Below are 22,874 nucleotides of genomic sequence, written 5' to 3' on the forward strand. Positions count from 1 at the left end.
GGAGACCCCGGTTTGATTCCTGTGTCAGGAAGATCTGCTGGAGAAGGGATAGGATACTCACTCCAGTATTCCCGGGCTTTCCTTGTGGCTCAGCTGGTAAAGAATCTGCGTGCAATGTGGGAAATCTCGGTTCGATCCCTGAGTTGGGAAGATCCCCTGGAGAAGGGAATGGCTACCCACTCCAGTATTCTTGCCTGGAGAATTCCTTGGGGTCACAGAGGTGGACACGACTGAGCGACTTTCACCTCACCTCACCTCACCACCTACCCGTATTGCTTTTATCTAGCTATGCTGGCAAAATCCTGTAATTTAGGTTGAAAAGATGACCACAGCATATTAAACACATTTTTAAAAAATATTTCTTTATTTATTTTTGGCTGTGCTGGGTCTGTGTTGCTGCTTGAGCTCTGCTCTAGTCGTGCTGAGTGGGGCCACTCTCCGGTCGTGGCCCATGGGCTTCTCATTGCAGTGGCTTCTGTTGTGGCCCGTGGGCTCTGGGGCCTGTGGGCTCAGGAGTTGCAGTTCCTGGGCTCTAGAGCGCAGACTCAATAGTTACGGTGTCCTGGCTCAGCTACCCGCGGCATGTGGGATCTTTCCGGACGGGGGATCAAACCTGCCTTGTTTCCTGCATTGGCAGGCAGACTCTTTACCACTGAGCCACCAGGGAAGCACTAAGTTTTTTAAAATATTAAAGTACTTTTAACATGAAATAATTTCTAGCTTAAAAGCCTTTCCTCAGTGGCATTCTTTCTTGCTGCTACTACTGCTAAGTCACTTCAGTCGTGTCCAACTCTGTGTGACCCCATAGACGTCAGCCCACCAGGCTCTCCTACCCCTGGGATTCTCCAGGCAAGGACACTGGAGTGGGTTGCCATTTCCTTCTCCAATGCATGAAAGTGAAAAAGTGAAAGTGAAGTCGCTCAGTCGTGTCCGACTCTTAGCGAACCCTTGGACTGTAGCCTACCACGCTCCTCCATCCATGGGATTTTCCAGGCAAGCAAAAAAGTGAACTGTTCCCAGTTGGGAGATACATGTATATTCACCTCCTGAGCCCATGGGCTGTATTTCATGATCTTTTGGAACATTTAAAGAATGTTTAGTAGCCGTTCAGGACTTCACTTTCACTTTTTACTTTCATGCATTGGAGAAGGAAATGGCAACCCACTCCAGTGTTATTGCCTGGAGAATCCCAGGGACGGGGAGCCTGGTGGGCTGCCATCTATGGGGTTGCACAGAGTCGGACATGACTGACGTGACTTAGCAGCAGCAGCAGCAGCAGGTCTACTAACAGGCAATACTACTTAAACATACACCCAAACAGCTACTTTTGCTTTGTGGAGACTGGCTTATCTTCAGACTGATCAGCATAAAGGTTGACTGCGGTCTCTGGAGTTAGCCTGTTGGGGCTTACATCTCTAATCCACACTCTCCAGGTGTCACTTAGTCTCTCAGTGCTTCAGTTTTAGCATTTGTGAAATATATATCGTAGTGTTGCCTGCTTCACAAGATTATTATTGTTGCAGTTAGATTATGATAATACAGGTCAAGCATTTATAACAGTGCCTAGCTTATAATAATAAAAACTAACACATATTGCACTTACTGCTATCATTCTAGTCAACTTTTTTTGTAGCATCATAAGCAAAAGTAACTTGAGAAGGCAGTATGTAAAGTATTTGGAAAAGATATTCATCAACATATCAACCATTAAATATTCTCTTGAGTATAATGCTCACTCTGGCTAGTATAGTCTTCAGGGATTCAAACGTACAGTTTGCAGAAAAAGAAGTTTATGCTGAAGTATGGAATCTGGGCTTCCCAGGTGCTGCAGTGGTAAAGAATCCAGCTGCCAGTGCTGGAGATGCAAGAGATGCCGGTTGGATCCCTGGGTCGGGAAGACCCCCTGGAGTAGGAAATGGCAACTCACTCCAGTATTCTTGCCTGGAAAGTACAATGGACAGAGAAGCCTGGTGGGCTCCAGCCCACGGGTCCCAGAGGGTTGGGCACAACTGAGCGCATGCACACACACACTCACACGTGGGTTCTGCCTTAACACTTTTTCAGCATCACGGACGTGTGAAGACACTGTCTTGTAGACCATAATTTTCAGCATTGAAAATTGCCCATTGTGTGCATACTTAGTTGCTCAGTCATGTCCAACTCTTCTCAAGTATTCTTGTCCAGGCAAGAATACTGGAGTGGGTAGTCATTCCTTCTCCACGGTATTTTCACGACTCAGGGATTGAACCCAGGTCTCTTGCGTTGCAGTTGTATTGTTTACCATCTGAGCCACCAAGTAAGCCTGAAAATAGTCCATAATACACTTTTTTTTCAAGATTAAGTTATTCTTTACTTAGTGTTCAGACTCGGAGAAGGCAATGGCGCCCCACTCCAGTACTCTTGCCTGGAAAATCCCATGGACGGAGGATCCTGGAAGTCTGCAATCCATGAGGTTGCTGAGGGTCGGACACGACTGAGCGGCTTCACTTTCACTTTTCACTTTCATGTATTGGAGAAGGAAATGGCAACCCACTCCAGTGTTCTTGCCTGGAGAATCCCAGGGACGGGGAGCCTGGTGGGCTGCCATTTATGGGGTCTCAGAGTCGGACACGACTGAAGCGACTTAGCAGCAGCAGCAGCAGCAGCAGTGTTCAGACTACAAAAGGCATGTTAATATGCGATTATGGACTATAATCCCATTCAAGGTGGAAGGAATTTTCTAATATATTAATGTTTTATGGTAAATTATATTCTGTGCCCTGTTTCAAGATTATTGACTTTTCTATTTGGAAGAGGTATGAAAGATGCATCTGAATCACTAAATAATCTCACATATAAACAATCATTATTCCATGTGTACATGCTGCTCTGGGAACAGACTTTTAGAATACAAATACTTAAGGCCAAGTAAACTAAATGTTGTATTTTTAAATATAGATATGTTGTATTTTTAAATATAGATATAATTGACATTATATTATTTCAGAGGTATACAGCATAATGATTTGATGTTTGTATATAAAGTTGGCACCTCATACCCTCTGGTTCTGCAGGATTTAATCAACTATGGATTGAAAATATTGGGGAAAAATTACAGAAAATTGCAAAAAGCAAAACTTGAATTTACATCATTAGCAACTATTTACATAGTGTTTATATTGTATTAAGTATTATAAGTAGTCTAGAGATGACTTAAAGTATACAGGAGGATGAGTATAAGGTTATGTACAAATTTTATACATAAGGTACTTAAACATCCAGGGATTTTGGTATTTATGGGGGACCTGGAACCAGTATCCCTCGGATACCCAGGGGCTGCTGTATTGTAAAATGATCAATGCAGTAAGTCTAGTCGATAGTTAACATCCATCACCATACAGTTACAAAAGTTTGTTTTCTTAATGATGAAAAATTTGAGGACCTACGCTTTTAGCAACTTTTAGATATACAACACACTCTTTTTTTTTTTCTAATTTTATTTTATTTTTAAACTTTACATAATTGTATTAGTTTTGCCAAATATCAAAATGAATCCGCCACAGGTATACATGTGTTCCCCATCCCGAACCCTCCTCCCTCCTCCCTCCCCATACCATCCCTCTGGGCCGTCCCAGTGCACCAGCCCCAAGCATCCAGCATCGTGCATCGAACCTGGACTGGCATCACTCATTACCAGAGAAATGCAAATCAAAACCACTATGAGGTACCATTTCACACCAGTCAGAATGGCTGCGATCCAGAAGTATACAAATAATAAATGCTGGAGAGGGTGTGGAGAAAAGGGAACCCTCTTACACTGTTGGTGGGAATGCAAACTAGTACAGCCACTATGGAGAACAGTGTGGAGATTCCTTAAAAAACTGGAAATAGAACTGCCTTATGATCCAGCAACCCCACTGCTGGGCATACACACTGAGAAAACCAGAAGGGAAAGAGACACGTGTACCCCAGTGTTCATCGCAGCACTGTTTATAACAGCCAGGACACGCTTATTAACTGTAGTCTGCATGTTGTGCATCATATCCCCTGACTTCTCTCATTTTCTAACTTGCACTTTACACGTTTAACCCCCTTCACCCATGTTGCTCACCTTCTACTCGTAACACACTTTTCATGCTTAATATAACTAAATGAGGCCGTACTTTGCAATATTGAGAACTGTTCTCTAGGCCTTAGATCTAAACTCTTGAGAGCTGATTTCGAGATATTTTTTAAACAACTTCGTATTCTTACACTTTGTTTCAAGGCCAGAGAGCTGCTGACACACACTGTTCTCACTGTCCTTCTCTGGTGAGTGGGTGGAACCGCATCTGCTTTCAGCCATGCCTTCTTCCTACAATGCTGTACGTTTTAGCTAAGCGATGTCATTCAGTTTAGAGTTGTGTTTATTATTGTGTATTTAATGAAATAGGTTTGTATCATACTCTTCCAAAGCTTCTATTGAAGTTCTAACCAATTTCTTTATAACCTTCCCCTAAGGTATTCCCATCTGTCAGCAGCACTTAATTTGGAATAACATGGAACTTGAAGATGATTATTGCTTGAATTATTACAAGTGAGTGTAATTGCATATCAGATGTTTTATAGATGCTCAGAATTATGACTCCATTTACCTTTGATTTTCTTCTGAATCCTTGAATTATGTCTCGTCTTCTTCTGAATAATTCTTGGCCCTGGATCTCAGTGTAAATTCCATGCTTTAAGATGTGTTGGTTCCATACCCATGCCACCTGGTCCTTGTCCTCTGATTCTTTGTTTCACCTTTTCACTATTTATACCAAGCTGTTGACCCCTGCATTTTTAGACTTCCTTCTTATCTTACCTTCTTTGAATATTGACTTACTCCCTCCTGGCTTCACTCCTTTTCTTTGGTTTTCGCAAGTGTACTGGGTAAGGGAGTGTTGCTCTTCACGCCTCATTTTTCTTAAGCTCTCCTGATACGACACTAAGCGCCACTCTGTGCATCAGCGATTGCAGGTGTGCTCTCTGACCTTCTGTCTTTCTCCCTTCTCTCACGTAATTCTTCATTCTTTCCTAAAACAAAAAGGTCAGAGGCCATGTGGAATAGCTGGGAGAGCACTGGGCATTGGGAGCTTTGTAGACTGGCAGTTTTTCTATTTTATTAGTTAGATCTGTTATTTCTGACACTTTGGGTCTTAACAGCTTCTTTTCTTCTTAGGGCCTAACATGTGAAATGATGAGGCTAAACCACAGAGGTCCTTTTCATACTTTTTATTCATTTCATATTTAAGTCTTATGAGAACTTCATGTTTTCATTATTTATGCAAGTAAATAAATTAACATTTTATATTTATGCACATTGCTATATCTTTTAAAAAATCTTTTAGAGTAGGCACTATGCCTGATAAACCAACACATAAGTATGTGTATATTTAACACTGAATGTATTTTGATGTTTGTGGTTTTTTTTTGTGTGTGTTAATTATCCGCAGCATTTCAGACGGTTGTACCTTGAAGCTGGTTTTGGCTATGCGCGGTGGACCTATAAATACTAGTAGAGGTAGGCATATGTTCAAATTACGTATATTAAAGCCATTTGACAGTAGTAATCTTCAAGCCAGATGATGTTATAGCCTCAGGTTTTTTTTTTTTAAACATGATTTACGTACATTTATGGCTTTATACAATAATAGCAAAGATTGTTCTTGTGTCTGTAAGTTCATCAGCATCATCAGGCACTTTTCATTGCATTGGAGCGGGAATGCAGGATCTGCACGGGTACTAAACTCAACTGGCCAAGGGTGGGGGGTCTGTCTGCGTCTGGATGGGATGAACGTGGCCAGGCCGCCAGGCTGTCACCTAGCCTCAGGTTTTATTCAGGTGTTTTTCCCTGCTATTACGTCTTAGAAGAACCACACTTGTTTCTCTGAGCATTTTTTTTTTTATTTTTTAAAAATCTATTTTTATTGAAGTATAGTTGATTTACAGTGGCGTGTTAATTTCAAGTATCTAGCAAAGTGATTCAGTCATACTTATTTATATGTGTGTTTATTTGTATATGTATGTATCTTTTTTAGATTCTTTTCCTTTATAGGTTATTATATTAAGTATACTTCCTTGTGCCATATAATAGGTCCTTCAGCATTGTTTTATAAAGCCTAAATGCACAGAGGCAGGAACTCATGTTCCAGAAAATCTCATGATTCCTCATTCAATCCAGAAAGATTTAAATGTAAACCTCACCAGTATAGGAAAGGACAGTGGGATGGTGTGGTATAAATATTACATTGTTATCCCTGTCTTCAGGTGCAGTTTACTGGTCTTGTTGCTTTTTTCAGTCCACCGAGTCTTCAACTCCTGGGGTAATGATTGTTATAGGAAATTCCAAAGACGCCTCTTAGCCTGGTTTGTGATGCATTTGGATTTTATAGATACTATCTGTTAAAGCCTTTTTTTCAGGACGTGGGTGTCTCTGAGAGTCCGTTCATTGATTCATTCAGGAAGCACATGTTGAGCATCTCCTAGATGTTCAGTGCAGTGTTCTTGGGAGAGAGTGTCCCTGCTTCATTCCAGTGCCCACAGTAGGCGTGAGGAGAATCGATGTCGCTCTAAGCGGCTGTCAGTGCTGCGGGGGCGGCAGCAGCATGACAGTGTCTGTGGGGGTAGGGTCTCGGGGCAGGAGGAGCGCCCTGGGGATGGCGGCCTGAGCAGAGGCTGGAGTAGCAGGAAAGCTCCGAGCACGGGAGGAGCTGGGAGCGCTCGCCTGTGTCCCTGACTCAGGTCTGTCACGCGAGTCCCCGCAAAGCAGAGGCGTCCGTCGCTTCCGAGAGCAGTCCTGCTCTGTAGGCCTCGTTTTGGGGAGGGTCTTTGTGTTTGATCCTTTACTAACCAGAAAATTGAATGTTAAGTATTGATTCCACTGATGGCTTAATACTTCTTCCACAAGTCAGATTCCATCTCCATGCTTCCTAATTTTGATTAGAAAATAGGGTTATCACCGTCTTTTTCTTAGCTATTTCAAGAGGATTTTTTGAGATAGGTTACTGTGACTATTGAACTCTTATGGATAAGTTAGAAAAAAACAAAGATAATAATGTGAGAGCTGATTAACTAGACTCGTAATATCAGGGACTTCCAATTAATTGGACTTAAATTGGCCCATGTGACGTCTATACTACCAATTCTGAAAGTAGTACAAAAACCCTAATGCATTTACTGAGCCGCTACGATAGACGCGAATTTAATGACGTGTGAATTCCATTGCGTTATATTTTCGAAGTTTGTTATTTGTGTAGAGGATTGTCTTTAAACATGGATGTTTTATTATTATTTATCATTATTATTATTATTTATTACCTGTTTTTCTTACTAGGACTACAATAATATGTATAAGAAAGAGTATGTGCACCACAGGTTCTGAATTTAAAATATGTGTATTTTTTAAATTTAAAGTAAGTGAAAGTTATCACTACCCTTTTGTAGTTGAAGTGTTGTCATACATTTTGCCTACAATTTCCTGTGCCTTGTTTGTAACTGAAAAAGTCAAACCCTAGAACTTGTCTTATTTGATATTTTAGATTAAGTTTTTAATAAGTTTGCCTTTATTGAGTCAGCTTTTAAAATTTAACAGCTTGCTGTTGTCTATCTCCTTTGTTTGGTTGCTAAGTTGTGTCTGACTCTGCAACTTCATGGACTCTATTTATCGCCTGCTAGTCTCCTTTCCCCATGAGGTTCTCCAGGAAAAAATACTGGAGTGGGTTACCATTTCCTTCTCCAGTTGTCTGCTTTACATCATTGAAAACTTTGTGAAAAGGAAAAACTACCCAAATCTAGAACTTTTCCATACTGTATATCAGAAACCTTATTTTTAGCTACTGAGTCTTACTTGAAATTCGTGGTTTAGAAAATATCTTTATCATGTGAATGCTAGTAATACTTAGCTTTTAAAATTGTTTTTGAATTAAACATTATCAAAGCAACCTAGAAAAGGACTTCCTTGGCAGTCCAGTGGTTTGGACTCTGCTTCCACAGCAGGGGGCATGATTTTGATCCCTGGTAGGAACTAAGATCCTGCAAGCTGCATGGCACAGCCAGAAAAGGAAAATATTTTCCTTTCTAAAACTCAATTTTATCCTAAACTATATGCATAATATTTTATACTTGATGAAACCTAAGTGATTTTTCTATTCTGGAAAAGGATGTGTGTGTGTAGACATTAAGTGCATACACAGAGTCAGTGCCAACGACTCCTGAAGATGGGCACACTCTTGGTTTAAACAAGACTTCCCTGTGGTTTTAGTAATGGCGGCGCATAGCTTTTGTTTCTTGTTAATGTAATGCGGAAAGTGTTGCATAAATACATTTTGTGTCTATGAAAGTCTTATCAAAAACAAGGTAAATCTTACTGTGTTTCTAAAGTTTCTGTGTTTTATTAATAGTGGGGTATTGAATTTAGGATATGGGGACATCATTAATGGTTAATTAGCTTCAGACTTTAATATTCATTATTGTTGTGACTTTCTAAAGGGTAGTTTAGCACTGTGATTCTGTTAATAAATGAGCTACTTGAATGAAAGTTATGGAATTTGGGAAATTGTTGCCTCTTTAAGAAAGAACAGTGTTTGTGCAACTTGACATGAAAATGTCTTTGGGAATGAGCTCTTTTTGCTGTAGCCATTACTTAGACGCCCCGATCTGGGGTTCAGGGGCTTTTAGAACATTGAGCCTGTGAGCTAGCCACCTCTTGAGGCTTGTTCCCACCACAAGAGCAGGATCTGTGGCTGCCGTGGATGAGAGTGGCTTGAGATGATGGTAGCAATATCATTCAAGCCTGACGACTGCTCTAGATCACTGGAGCCGTGTACGCTGACAAGACACACAGATGTACACCAGAACATGTGGGGTCCTGGGCGGATGCTTTCAAGTTGCAGCATATTAATCATTACAGACAGCAATTTTTGTATAATAAGCGGCCCCCTTGTGGTCTTGAGTTACTATGTACCGAAATGGCGCCCCATTCCAGTACTCTTGCCTAGAAAACCCCATGGACAGAGGAGCCTGGAGGCTGCAGTCCATGGGGTCTCAAAGAGTTGGACACGACTGAGCGACCTCACTTTTGCTTTTTTAAAATTACCTGTCTTCACGTCAAGAAAGAACTCTGAGAAGAATCAGCCTTTATATAAAACCAGAAAGGAAAAAGGGATTCACTTCTAATTTCTAAAATATGCCTCCCAGTTGTGTGTGTGTGTTTTTTAAATCTAAAGTAAGTGGAATTTACATTAATTTTAAATTATTGATTGTTGAAACCAATATTTGAACATATAGGGAGTGAAAGATATGAAGTGAAAGTAGTTATAGATAATTACATCATAGAATCAGTGAATGTACACTCCAGTGGCCCAGGAAAGCCTCATGCATTTGGTTAAACCCTGTCTTTGTACATAACAACATATTTCTTTTCTCTCGTATTAATACAGCATAGTAAATGTTGTACTAACTATAAAAAGACCAAAAACTTATTTGAAGAATATAATATATATGTATTGTATGCACAGGATTGTTGTTCAAATTTGACATGTTATATCCTGATGGTGTACAAAAATGCATTGAACTTGATATAAATTGAAAACTTATCTATCAGTGTTTCCATTTGTAGTTCCTCTGGAAGATCCACTTAAGGACATGGCTGAGTACATGGATTCCAGCCGAGATGAGGTCTGGGAGAAGACCTCCTGCAACAAGCAAGTTACACTTCTGGTATACCAAGAAGGAGATCAGTTGAATTTCTTCCGTGTAGTAGACAGGGGAGACGGCACTCTAACACCGTTGTCTGAATCTTTAAGGTAAAGAGGTTTCATTTACATGTCTCACTTAGGAAAGGAGAACGTCATATGATACACCCATAAACCTCAGGTTTACCTTGTGTTGTCAGGATAATCTTACTGTAGTCAAAAGATTGACTAAGTTTTATGCATTCTCCCCTTCTCCCCATCCCACCTCAGTTGTATAATTCTGAAATTGTCCTTCCTATGATTGATAGGAGTAATTTCTAAAACTGAAGTTTCTTTATGGAGTAGGATTTTTTATAAAAATATTTGTCATTAACACTCTAAGATGCCTACTGGGTTATTGAGTTTTGTTATAATAGTATGATGTTATATCAATATAGCTATGGCATAATATAAAGGATTAAGCCTGAAGTTACTCTTTTTTCCCCCAAAATTTAACTGTTGCTTAAAGGTGGATAAATCTTTACTTCTCTAGTCCTATTTTCCTACTCTGTGAAAGGAGGAGGGGGATTCCTTGGTGGTCCAGTTGTTAGGACTCAGTGTTCTCACTGACAGGGGCCCAGATTCAATCTCTGGTTTGCGAACTAAGATCCCACAAGCTGTGGGGCACAGCCTCAAAAAATGATAAATAAATAAAATAACAAATTATATAATGTATAATCCTTAAAAAAAGGAAGGAGGGTTGTTTTAAAGTCAGAAGGAAACAAAGGTACTTGGGCTAGGCAGTGGAAAAGTTAGTAAATTGGGTAAGGTAAGTTTTAAGTTTCTGTGCACTCTGCCTTACTATGATTTTTTTAACCTTATTTCACTTTAAAACATTCACTAAACATTTAACTGAACTTTTATAGTCTGTTTTTATACTACACACTAAGTTATAAAAATTATATTCCTTCCTTTATGGAACATGAAATCTGCTATAAATTGTATCTATAATATAATTTTGTTATTTGTTGTAAAAAGACATTAAAGTCTCTGGAAAAGCAAACAAGAGGGTCTTCATTTTATCTGAAAGGTGGGGAGTTAGGAATAACCTCTGAGAAAAAGTGACCTTAAAAGAGAAGTAGGACAGGCAGCGAAGGAAAGGTTACAGGAGACTAAGATTTAATCCCACAGCATTAAAGCCTAGCGGCAGTCCCACGTGCACGGAGCTTAACTTGCCGTCTGGAGTCAGTCCCGTGGCTGGGGAGTCTAGGCACAGGTTAGCCGGTGCTCTTCTCAGGCCTCTGCAAAGCTGCAGTCAAGGTGTTGGCAAAGGCGCACCCCCACCTGGACATTTCAGTGGGGAAGATAATCTGCTTTCAAGCTCATTCACTTCGTTGGCCTGTTCCTGACAGTCGTATAACTGAGGGCCCTGGTGTTTTTGCTGGCTTTTGGGTAGAGGCTGCCTTCAGTTCTCTTTTGATTAACTCAAAATCAGCTGATTTTGGAGCCTGAGTTCTATCTGAAAAATCCCTCTACTTTTGCCATATTCTGTTGAATAGAAGCAAGGCATAGGTCATGTCAGACTCGAGGTTAGGAGAATATACAGGGTGTGAGCACCTAGAATTGGGAATCAGGGAGTTCCTTTAGGATTCTGCCTCGCCTCGGTGTGTTATGTGGAAGAAAGATTATACTTACTCTGTTGGCAGAGAGCAGACATCAGGAATGGCGTTTTTTGTTGACTCTGTGTCAGAATCTGGTTAGCACTGCAAACGTGCCTTAAACATAAAAGTGGAGAAGAGGGAGCAGTGAGGCCGCGGCTTTAACCCAGCGTCTCTCGGTTTAGGCCGTGAGTAGGATTCCTTTATGCCCGTCTTGCCTTTCGCCAGTTTGCGGTTGTCTCGGTTTTCTTCCTCAGGACGTCCTCTTTGGCTCTCCTTTCCTAGAGGAGAGAATCTAAGCTCCACAGCTTGGCGTGGACGGCCTTTTACACCTGTTATCATTTTTATAGCTCCTGTTTACTGTGCCATGCTTTTGTACTTCTTTTTCGTTTGCTTGAAACATCACTTACTCCTTTTACTAAGAGTAAACACAAAACTTCTATTTGTGTTTAAGACATTATCCAAATGTTATTATGGATTTCAATTAAAATTATATTATTGTTCCTCTTAATATATTCTTTGTTTCTTTTACTTTTCTCTGTAGTCACTTACCAGAATTGGACAAGGGATAGGGTGGATGAAGAAGCAGAGCAGAAAGTTCTTTTCTTACCCCGAGAGAGGCTTTCTTAACTCTTATAATAGGAGACAGCAACCATTTCTGTAAAGGGCCAGATAGTAACTATTCTAGGGTTTTCAGGCCAAGAGATGAAGTTAAGGATACCATGTAAAAGTACTTATATAACCAGATAAAACAAATTTTCACAAAATTTTTACAGACAAAATTCAAAATATAATAATTGAGTGTGTGTGTATCTAATTCAGGTCTACTAACGAGAAGAATGGAGTTCTCTTTTGTGGGAGTAATAGTTTAGTTAATTGGGGTTGAAAGCGTTACCTGTCAAAATTTGTGGAATCAGTTGTGAAAATTTATTTGTTAATATTGATCTGGAATGAGATTTTATTTATCTTGAAAAATTTGTACTTCCAAATACTGGTAGCAGTCCATGAGCACATGATTTTAATTGAGCACTTTCGTCACTAGGAAGGCATTTATAGAATACTCTTAGAGTATTTTTTGCTGTTTGCCTTTAGTGTGTGACTATGTTGCACTTCCAGTTGAACATAGGTGGAGCTTCTCAATTGCACATTTAAACAGATTTTTGAAATATGCAGGTTTCCTTTAACTTCCATTGACACTGTTGGTTCAGTGGTATGTGACAGACTGAAGTATTACTGCGGAATGCCTTCTGACGAATAACACAGACAGCCGTAGGCTTTGCACGCCTCGCATTTTCGTTAGCTTTGTACATTTGTTCAGCAAGGTTCTCCTGTTCTGTCAGTTGTGGCAGGTCTCACTTGGTGGCTCAGACGGGAAAGAGTCTGCCTGCGGTGCAGAAAACCTGGGGTTCTTTCCCTGGGCTGGGAAGATCCCCTGGAGAAGGGAATGGCAACCCACTCCAGTATTCTTGCCTGAGAAATCCATGGAGAGAGGAGCCTGGCGGGCCACAGTCCATGGGGTCTCAGAGTGGGCCATGACTGAGTGACTCTCACTTTCACAGTTTCACTTCAAGCTATGCTTGGCGATTTAGCAACTTTTTTGAAAATATTCTTACCTGTGCTTATTTCATGCAGACTGTACATTGAGTCTAGTTCTTCAGTCACTTCAAATTTGGTATTGATACCCTGAATAAACAAAGACAACTGAGTAACATTTGGCTTATATTAACTCATCAAAAGCCAAGGAAGAAAGTGACTCATTTGCCTCATCTTTTAACTGACTATTGATGTTGCTTCCATTGTTCTCATCTCTTCTAGAAATTGTTCTTGCCAAAAAAATTGTCTTTAAACAAGTTTATTTTCTCTGGCCACATTTTTTCAACTGCTGTGTTCAACTGCTTAATTCACAATTGGTAAACATTTCCTTATGTGGCTGGTAGACAAGCCACTCCAAAGCTCCTTTCGGCTGCACTCTCATGTTCGTTCTCACACTGTGATGATATATTCCATTTTTTATTTTCTGCTCTTTCTTATTCTTGCGTTCCTGCAAGTTGGGCATGTTGTCATGATTCCTTAATCTGATAATGTCCAAATATGTTGTTTTTCTTTAGCATACCTGTAGTGAGTGTCTTTGTATCATAAAGACAGTACTCTGCTGCTTAATTGATCGCAAAATGATCTTCCCTGGTGGCTCAGTGGTAAAGAATCCAACTGCCAAGCGGGAGACCTGGGTTCAGTCCCTGGGTAGGGAAGACCCCCTGGAGGGGAAAGTGGACCCGCTCCAGTACTCTTGCCTGGGAAGTCGCACGGACAGAGGCACCTGAAGGGCTGTAGTCCGTGGGGTTGCAGAGTCTGGCAAGACTGAGCACTCTCTGCAGTGCTTTAAAACTGCAACTTTTGAAATTCATTCTTCTCTTTGTTTTGACTTGTTGGGTATGTACTAGTAAAAAATATCATTGTACAGTGATACACATGGCACTCAAAATGCTGTTGAATTATGCCTGTGCCACTGTGATTTATAGCGCTAAGCCACAGAGCAAAGCAACGAGAGAGCCACGTACAATTTCCGTAGTAGCGATCAACTCTGCTATTGTAGTGCAAGAGCAGTATGTGTAACGTGTGATCGAGTGTGACTATATTCCAGTAAAACTTTATTGGACACAAATATGAATTTCACATTTTCACATTATGAAATATTTTGAATTTTTTTCAACTGTTTAAAGTTATAAAGACTATTCTTAGCTCATGGGTCAATAAGAAATAAGTGGTGGACTAAGTTTGATCTTGGTCTCAGTTTGCCAATTCTTGCTCTAAAAAAGAAATAGAATTATTTGATTTGATGCAACATCTAGTATCAGTCATCACTATTAATCTCAAATCTTTCCACCTTACCGCTTTTTTAAGTGGGAAGAAATAAAAGGAAGCATTGCAAAAGTTAATTAAATTCTAACTTATCTGTGAAAGTCGCATGAGGACTTGGCTTCAGGATGAACAGTATTCTTGTTGAAATAAATATTGCATTTGCACATCTCTTATTTTTTAATCGTATTATTAGATTAAAAGATTTAGAAAAAGTTAAATATAGCATTCAAGAAAATATTTACAGCATTTAAATATAAAGAAGGATATTCTTGGATTAAGTTGATAAATTAATGTGTTATCCTAGTTACATTTTTCCATTTAGAAAAAACTTGAGATTGGCTTCTCAGTGAATCATGAATCTGTGCGCTGCGAGAGAAAACACAATAAGGTGGTGCTTTAAAAAATCAGGTGAACTTAAAAGTGTTTTTTACCTGCTACAATGCATCCCATGAAGTGTTTCTCACGTGTGTATGTATGTGTATTCACACACACACAGAAACACAGAAACACATTGGTCTCTGTGGGAAAACGGTCAAGGGCCAGCGTTTTATTACAGGAAGACTGAGTCAGAAACCTCTTTCAGCGTTCAATATGGATAAGTTTAAAATGCCATGAGATATAATGAGAAGTAGTTGAAGTTAAAGTATTATAAGATGAGCAAGAATAGAATATCTTGAGTCATTCCTTCCAACTCCAAGGGAGAACTGGCAGAAATCTTCACTCAGCCCTCGTTTTCAGGTGTAGCTGGCCTCCGACGAGAGCCGTCACGCCCCTGAGCTCTGTCTCTTGTTTGGATAAGCATGGCGCAGTAAGGGCTGTTGCTTGGTGCCTGGGGACAGCAGGAAGCAGGGTAAAGCACCGGCTTTGGAGCCAGAGAGAGGAAGGACTTGAGTCTTAGATGCATCGTTTACGCGTTCTGATTTTACTCATGACTGAACAGAATCATCTAACTTCTCTCAGCTGCAGGCTCCTCATTTATAAAATGGGGTGTAATATCATTTCATGTAAATTCTGTGAGGATTAGAAATATTATGTGGAAAGTGCCTGGCGATTAGGCGTTGAGTAGCGAGCAGCAGTGCTAACTTGGTCTTCTGTCATTGTGCCAGTTTTCATTTTATACTAGACGTGTCTTGTATTTAGGTGGAAATGATGGTCACAGACCAGGCAGAGGGACTGAATTGATCGTGGAGGCCCGTTCCCACCGTTACTCCTCCTGACGCCATTGCTGCTGGGTAGTGTAACTGACCCATGGTTTCAAAACGTCACCAGTTTCACATTTGGTTCCCTAAACGTGAATTTTAGGAAGGGACACATCCACTCCCAGCTTCATCTTTGCGTGATGGTAATAGTCCTTCAGAAGTGGTAGGGAATATGCCTTGCTAGGGTTGTCTTAGATTGTTTCCATTTCTTAGCAATCATGTAGAACAGGAATCTTATTAATTCTCATACTGCTTTAGCATGCATACTTTAGTTCTCCTGTAGTACACTGGACACAGTGACTAATATAAAGTCTTGCTATGCTCTATTTAAAATTTCAGTCATTCTTCAAATACACTGAGATTATGTAGCCATTTAAGTTTTCCCCTTATTGAAAAAGTTGAATGAAATTACAATTATTTGTGTTCTAGCAAACATTTATTAAATGTTTAATAAATCTAGCAAACATTTATTAAATATGTGCCAGGCATTGTGCCAGGTGCTAAGACTGGGAAGATGGAAAAAGCCCAGTATTAATACCTGCTTTCAACTTGCTCACATAGAGAGGAGTAAGAGGGAAAGACAGACGTATAATAGCGGGGCAGTGTGGTAGTACCCTTATACCATGGCATTATGTAGTCAGAAGGGATGCCAAATAATAAGGTGTGAATAGATGTTATTGTAATTGATCAGTAATTGGAGTTTCTTACATTTGTAATAATTTGTCATGACGTGACCACAGTGTGTCTTTTCATTGTAAAATCTGTGCTATTCTGAGTGGTTCCGTTTCCAAACAAAAGATCTTCGCTTATGGTATATTGACTTTAAAGAAAAGCTCAGTTATACTAGATTTTTGATAAAGTTAAATTATAGTATTTATCCTCATTTATTTTTTCTCATAAGAAATACATTTTTGAAGTACATTTGCCTTGAACTTCCATTGAGAAAATGAACTTATTTTATCATTAGTATCATCTATAGCTTTGTATTGTACTTAAATATGTTTAGTCATTGGGCAGGTATCAGGTGCATTTCAATAGCAATTATCATTTTCTTTGCAGTAGTGGTTCTGTGTATAGTTTGTATGCTGATGAAGATGAGGAAATAGAGCCTTCTCCTTCTGGGCAACAGATAATTGAAAATTCAATAACTATGAATAAGATGAAGCTGCTGAAGGCTAAGATGGAGAACATGAATCTCAGCAAAAAGGTGAAGCTGGGCCAGGTCTTTCTTCAGTTTATCTTTGCAGGGCTCACAGCATTGAGGTCTGTTGGTAATCGTTGGGAAAAACATTTATATAAAATGTTATTCATCTCAAGTTTCTGACCTCATTGATTGAAATATTAACCGTAAAGAATTAATTTTTTTCAGCCAGCAGTGTATTTAATGTGATAATATTGCACTCAAAATAACTCATGGCTTTAAAAAATTTCATGATTCTAGAACTAAGAAGGATAGTAAAAGAGAGTCTAACCTTAATTTTGCAAGTTACTTTTTAAAATGCTGTTAATATTTACTTATTAGGGATAGGTCTGTCTGGGGTTGGTAAGGAATGTTTAGCTATCCTAGATATTGTCAGTTTTCCAAAATAATTGAATGAATTCTCTCCAGTAGTGAATGAGAGTTACAGTTTTCATGGGTTCTTACCAGTATTTGATATGGTTCTTCTGTTTTATTTTTGTCATTCTCATTGGTGTGTAGTGGCATTACATTATAGTTTTAATTTTCATTTCTCTGATTAATGAAGTTGAGCACCTTTCATATATTTATTGGGTACTTGGATATCCTTTTTTGTAAAATGTGTATTCAGTTTTTTTGCTCATTTAAAAAATTGGATTGTGTTCATTTTGCTTACTGATTTTTTTGGAGATTTTTATATATTCTGTATATTAGTTCTTTGTCATATGTATAGCACTACTCTATAACTTTGCTTTTCACTCTGTTAGTAACTTTTTCTTTATTGAAATGTACTATGTACATAAAATAAAATTCACAAGTCTTTAATATAGCTTGATGAATTTTTACATTTATATACAGTCATGTAGGTACAACTCAAATTAAAATAGGACCTGTTTTTCTCTCCACGTTTTCTTACAGCCTTTCCCAGTCAGTGCCTCCCTTTCCCTGCTCCCAGAATAACTACTGTTCTTACATGTGTCGCCACAAATTAGTTTTTACTGTTCTTGAACTTGGTACAAATGATATCGTATGTAATATACTTCCTTTTTTTGGTCTGGTTTCTTTTGGTCAACATAATACTTTTGCAATTCATCCGTTTGTTGCATGTATCGGCTCATTCTCTTTTACTGCTGTGTACTAATCCATTGTATGACTATACAGGCATACCTCGGAGATATTGCAGATTCGGTTCCAGACCGCCACAATAAAGCGAATATCACAATAAAGTGAGTCACACGAATTTCTTGGTTTCCCAGTGCATATAAAATTTATATTTACACTATACTATAGTCTGTTAAGTGTACAATAGCATTATATCTAAAAACAATGTAAATACCTTAATTGAAAATACTTATTGCTGAAAAATGCTAGCCATCATCTGAGCCTTCAGTGAGTTGTAGTAGTAACATCAAAGATCACTGATCACAGATCACCATAAGAAATATAATAATAATAATGAAAAAGCCTGAAATACTACAAGAATTACCAAAATGTGACCCAGAGATGCAAAGTGAGCAAATGCTGTTGGAAAAATGGCATCAATATAGACTTGCTCAATGCAGGGTTGCAGCAAACCTTCAACTTGTAAAAAAGCAATATCTACAAAGTGCAATAAAACGAGATATGCCTGTACTTCGTTTATTCTTTCTCCTTTTGACATTTTTGGTTTTCGTCAACAAAGCTGCTTTGAGCATTCTTTTATACACGTCTTTGGTGGACACATGCACTCTTTTCTTTGGGGCATGTAGCTAGGAATGGATTTATAGAGAACCTCTGGGCTCTTGATTCTGTTCTATTGGCCAGTATGTCTGTCTTTATGCCAGTACCACACTTTTCTGATTTACTGAGCTTTGCAGTAGGTTTTGAAATCAGGAAATGTGAGACCTGCAACTTTGTTCTTTGTCAAGATTATTTTGACTCTTTGGAGTTCCTTGTGGTCACTTGCGAATTTTAGGATGGATTATTCTATTTTTGCAAAAAAAAAAAAATCCATTGGGATTTTTTGATAGGAATTATATTTAATCTTTAGATCCATGTGACTCATGGCTCTGAACTCCTTAGTTTACAAATATGTAGAATATTATATATCTTTTTTATTGATTTGTAGTTTAATATCACTGTAGTCAGAGAACATACTCTAAATGATTTCAGACCTTTGAAATAAGTTGAGGATTGATTCGTGACTAAGCATATTGGTAAATGCCATTTGGAAAGACTGTAGTCTGATACTGTGTGTGTGTGTGTGTGTGTGTGTGTGTGTGTGGTGGTCTGCATATATCAGTTAGATAAGTGTTATTTGTGTTCGATCTTCTGGAGCCTTTCTGATTTTTGTGTGTGTCTGTTTTCCATCAGTTATTGAGAGAAATTTATTAGAAATCTCTCCTTTGGTTGTGAATTTGTGTGTCTCTTCTTTTAGTATGTTTATTTTTGCTTTATATATTTTGAAACTGTCAAACTAGGTCAGATGATATAGGACAGATTTGTATGATATCCAAGGAATTATGGTATCTTCCTTGTAGTTAGTATTATAAATACTGTTATTTATTATTATAAAAATGTTTGTCTTGTAATGCACTTGTCTTAAAAGCTATTTTGTCTAATATTAGTATAGCTAAGCTAGCTTTCTTTTGATTTATATTTCTATTGTATATCCTTTCCATTTTATTATTTTTACTCCTATGTTTCTACATTTAAGAATTTTGCTTATAATCAATGGATGATGGATTTTTTTATTATTTTTTTATTCAAACTGACAAGCTTTTCATTCTGTAACATTTAATATAATTACCAATACATGTGAATTTTTATCATCTTACTGTTTGTTTTCTATTTAAACACCTGTTTTATGTTTCTTTTTCCTCTCTTTCTTCCTTTCTTTAATCTACTTTTTGTTTTTCAGTTTTTATCCTGTTACTTTTTTATTAGTAGTTTTTTCAAATGGTTGCTCTAGAGATTATTTGTACATTCTTGACTATAGTATAATAAAAATGATTTTTATCCCTTTTCTTTTAATGCTAGAATCTTAGAACACTAACTCCAGTTACACTTAGGAACATCTTTTGTGTCGTTTTTGTCATGCATTTTAATTTACATATATTTTGAACACCTCAAGTTGTTTTATATTGCCAATATTATTTATATTTATCCACATATTTACCTTTTCTGTTGCTCTTTATTCTTTCCTGCAATTACTTGCTTCCTTTAAAGATTATTTTCCTTCTGTCTGAATCTTCTAGTGCCCTTTTTTTTTCCATTTATGACTTTTGGCAATTAAATATCTCAGTCTTTGTCTGAACCCTTACTTTGCCTTTTTTTATTTTGAAAAATGTTCAGTCCTTCAGAAATGTTATACCTGTGAACATCCATGGACATTTTACCTAGATTCAACAGTTAACATTTTTTCCACATTTGCTTTCTCTGTTTTTTTTACCTGATTCATTTGGGAGTTAGTTCCCCCTAAATATTCAGTATATAACTCCTAAGAATAGAGTCTTCTCCTATATAACTGCAATACAGTTATCATACACATAATTTATCACTGATACACATTATATAATCTATATTCATATTTCTTCATTTCTCAATAATGTATTTGCTAGCATTTTGTTTTATTTTGATTTTTTGTTCTCTCTTCAGTTTGAGATCTAGTCAAGAATCATGTGCTGTATTTAGTTGTAATGTTTTCTTGGTCTGCTTTTTTATGCAGAATTATTTCTTAGCCTTTTTTTAAACATTCATGTCAAATAGTTTTGAAGTGTTGGTTAGTTTTGTAGAATATCCTCAATTTGAATTTATCTTATTGTTTCATCATGATTAGATGCAAGTCAAACATTTTTGGCTGGATATTACATTATCTACATATTCTTATATTTCTAGGTTGGGAGTTTTGGTATTTCATCAGGTATTCCATTCTTTGTCATGCTCATATCAGTCCATATCTTAAAGATAAGTGCTAAGGCTTCATATTTTTAATTTTCAGCTTTAACCATACATCATGAATTGCTGTGACACTTCTATTAAAATCAACTATATTGGGAACCCCTAGACCACTCCTAGATTTGATGGTTGGGTTTGCTTGAAGGGCTCACAGGACTAGCATATCGTTTTACTCATGGTTAAGATTTATTTTAGCAAAGGGGTACAAAGCAAAATCAGCAAAGGGAAAAGGTGCGTGGTGGGTGAAATATAGAGGAAATCAGGTACAAACTTTCCCAATGAAGTCTCATAAAATGTATATACTTACTTTGTCAGTGAGTTTGATCAGCACATGTGGAATGTTGTCTACTAGGGAAGCTTGTTAAAGACTTTGTGCCCAGGGATTTCATTCGGAGCTCTTAATGAAGGCACCCTCTGCCTAGCATGTACCAAAATTCCAGACTCCCAGAAGAAAAGTCAATGTTCAGCATAAACCATATTGCTTGCACAAACAAATTAGGCACAGTGAGTGTCTCTTACAAGTTAAGGTAGCAGGAACCTTCTTGAAATACAAGTTTCTAGAAGCCAGCCAAGGGCCAGACTTGCAAGCAGGCGTTTTCAAGGATAGCAGTTTAGGTCATGTATTAACTCTCTTCTTCAGTAGCTACCTATCCAGACACTTGACTCATCTTACTAGGAAAAGTTGTTGGGGATCTGAAATAGGTCAGCTGTGTTATATCTAATATAATCAATTTTCTTCTCAACAAAACTGACAGTCAATAGTGATGAAAAAGAAAATTGGTTTTCTTTAACATTGTTGGAAATTATACTCAATGAGGAAAGATAGCAAAATTCTTCTCAATCATAAGCTTAAGATTTTAATCTTTTTAAATATTTTAGATTGAGGTAATCCAATTGCCAATATGTAAGTAACCTTTTCTTTGATAATTTTTGTTATTGCGTGGAGAAAATGATTGTGTAAAGAATTATGTATTCATTCCTTTCTTTTAGCCTAAGAAAGCTGTCAAGGTAAAACCTCGTCCGCCCGTAGCTCCTCGACCTTGTAGTGGTCCCACAGCAGCTGCTCGCCATAGGGTGTTAAGAGCTCTTCCCCACATCGGGCAGTCGTGTTTACCTTCTCCTGGGAGCACACGTCTCCCTGACTTGGCCAGCAGTGCAGTTTCCAGTTTGGCAGCTCTGCCCGCTGCTGATAGACCCGTATCATCGATCACTAGTGATCTTCTTAAGGAAGGTGAGAACTGGGAGAGTTACGCACTGTCTCACTCCAGTAGTGGCTTCAGACTACCATCTCAGATGCCTCACATGGAGTTTGAAACTGACAAAGAGCTTGCTGATGCTGTGCTCCACCTTGGATCGTCCCTGCCTCGGAGGACAAAGCACTTTCCGGGAAGTCTGTCATCTAACAACGAGGATGACGCTGTTTTATTTCCAACTTCAGAAGAGTGTGTCACTGAAGAGTCACTTCCACCTGAAGTGGGTTCATCTGCTTCCATTACAGAAGGGAATGCTGGTGAACAGAGCAGTGGCGTAGGAGGCATGCGCAAGGTGAACCCAGAACCCTGTCTCATTAATGGTGATAAAGGGTCGAAAGCTAAAGAGCAGCGTCTGAAACACGCTGCAAAAGTGTGGAATGGTGAATCGGTAGAGGCTTCAGTTCTCAGCCGCCGTGAATTAAGTCCTCACAAGAATAGACTCTTATCACCTCTTCGCTGTTCTGCACCAACGTCACTCCATAATTCTCTGGCGAAACCACAGAGACAGTCCAAATGTTTTGAGTCTGGGAGCCTCCAGTCTTCTGCTTCACAAAACCTGCTTCGGTCATTGGATGTTCGAAATACATGTGATTCGTCTTTCTCTAGGACTACTCGCTTTCGAGCTGTTAAAGTTGATTCAACTGGGAAAAGATCTGATATTATTTCTAAAGTTGAGGCTCGGGATATCACAGAAATGGCTAACAGGGCATCCAAAGAGCCTGTTGGTTTTGTAAATAATATAGGTTTTCTTGCTTCGCTGGCCCGGAGCGCAAGCAGAGACAGCTTACAGAGTGCACGTGGGGCAGGCAGGCTGCGGGCCTCTGGAGTTGGGCTGTCTGCAAACCTCCAGCATTTTCAGGAAGAAAGCCTTAGGAGAAGTTCTCCTCAGTTAGAAACTACAGAATTTTTTTTAGTAAGTATTTGCCTTTCAATGTGTTCTGCTAGTTATCCTTGTAGTGACTCAGGGTACTTTGTTTTTTGTTTACATGTTAAATAAAGAGGTCCAAGGTTGAATTCTTTTCATAACTTCCTCTTAAAATGTCTGTCTAGTTTATAGAAAAATTTTTGACAGTTGAATTTTAAATAATGTTTTAGTTCTAAATTTAGAATTATAATTTGAA

At 38.5% G+C, this 22,874-nt stretch overlaps 1 protein-coding gene across 9 annotated transcripts in view; it reads left to right on the top strand.

Moving 5' to 3' along the window:
• The window catches only part of ZFAND4 (zinc finger AN1-type containing 4), a 52,139-nt gene that overhangs the window by 21,178 nt on the left and 8,087 nt on the right, over window positions 1-22,874 (top strand). For 5 of the 9 annotated variants that reach the window (XM_061405716.1, XM_061405719.1, XM_061405721.1 and 2 more), the window contains 5 exons: window positions 4,480-4,555; window positions 5,454-5,521; window positions 9,617-9,803; window positions 16,447-16,594; window positions 21,491-22,666. In XM_061405716.1, the coding sequence (XP_061261700.1) occupies window positions 4,480-4,555; window positions 5,454-5,521; window positions 9,617-9,803; window positions 16,447-16,594; window positions 21,491-22,666 (1,655 nt within the window). Of the gene's footprint in view, window positions 1-4,479; window positions 4,556-5,453; window positions 5,522-9,601; window positions 9,804-16,446; window positions 16,595-21,490; window positions 22,667-22,874 lie in introns of those variants that run through there. The other 4 variants (XM_061405715.1, XM_061405724.1, XM_061405718.1 and 1 more) reach the window with 4 other exon arrangements.

This window comes from Bos javanicus, chromosome 28 (genome assembly GCF_032452875.1).
Source record: "Bos javanicus breed banteng chromosome 28, ARS-OSU_banteng_1.0, whole genome shotgun sequence".
Classification (NCBI taxonomy): domain Eukaryota; kingdom Metazoa; phylum Chordata; class Mammalia; order Artiodactyla; family Bovidae; genus Bos; species Bos javanicus.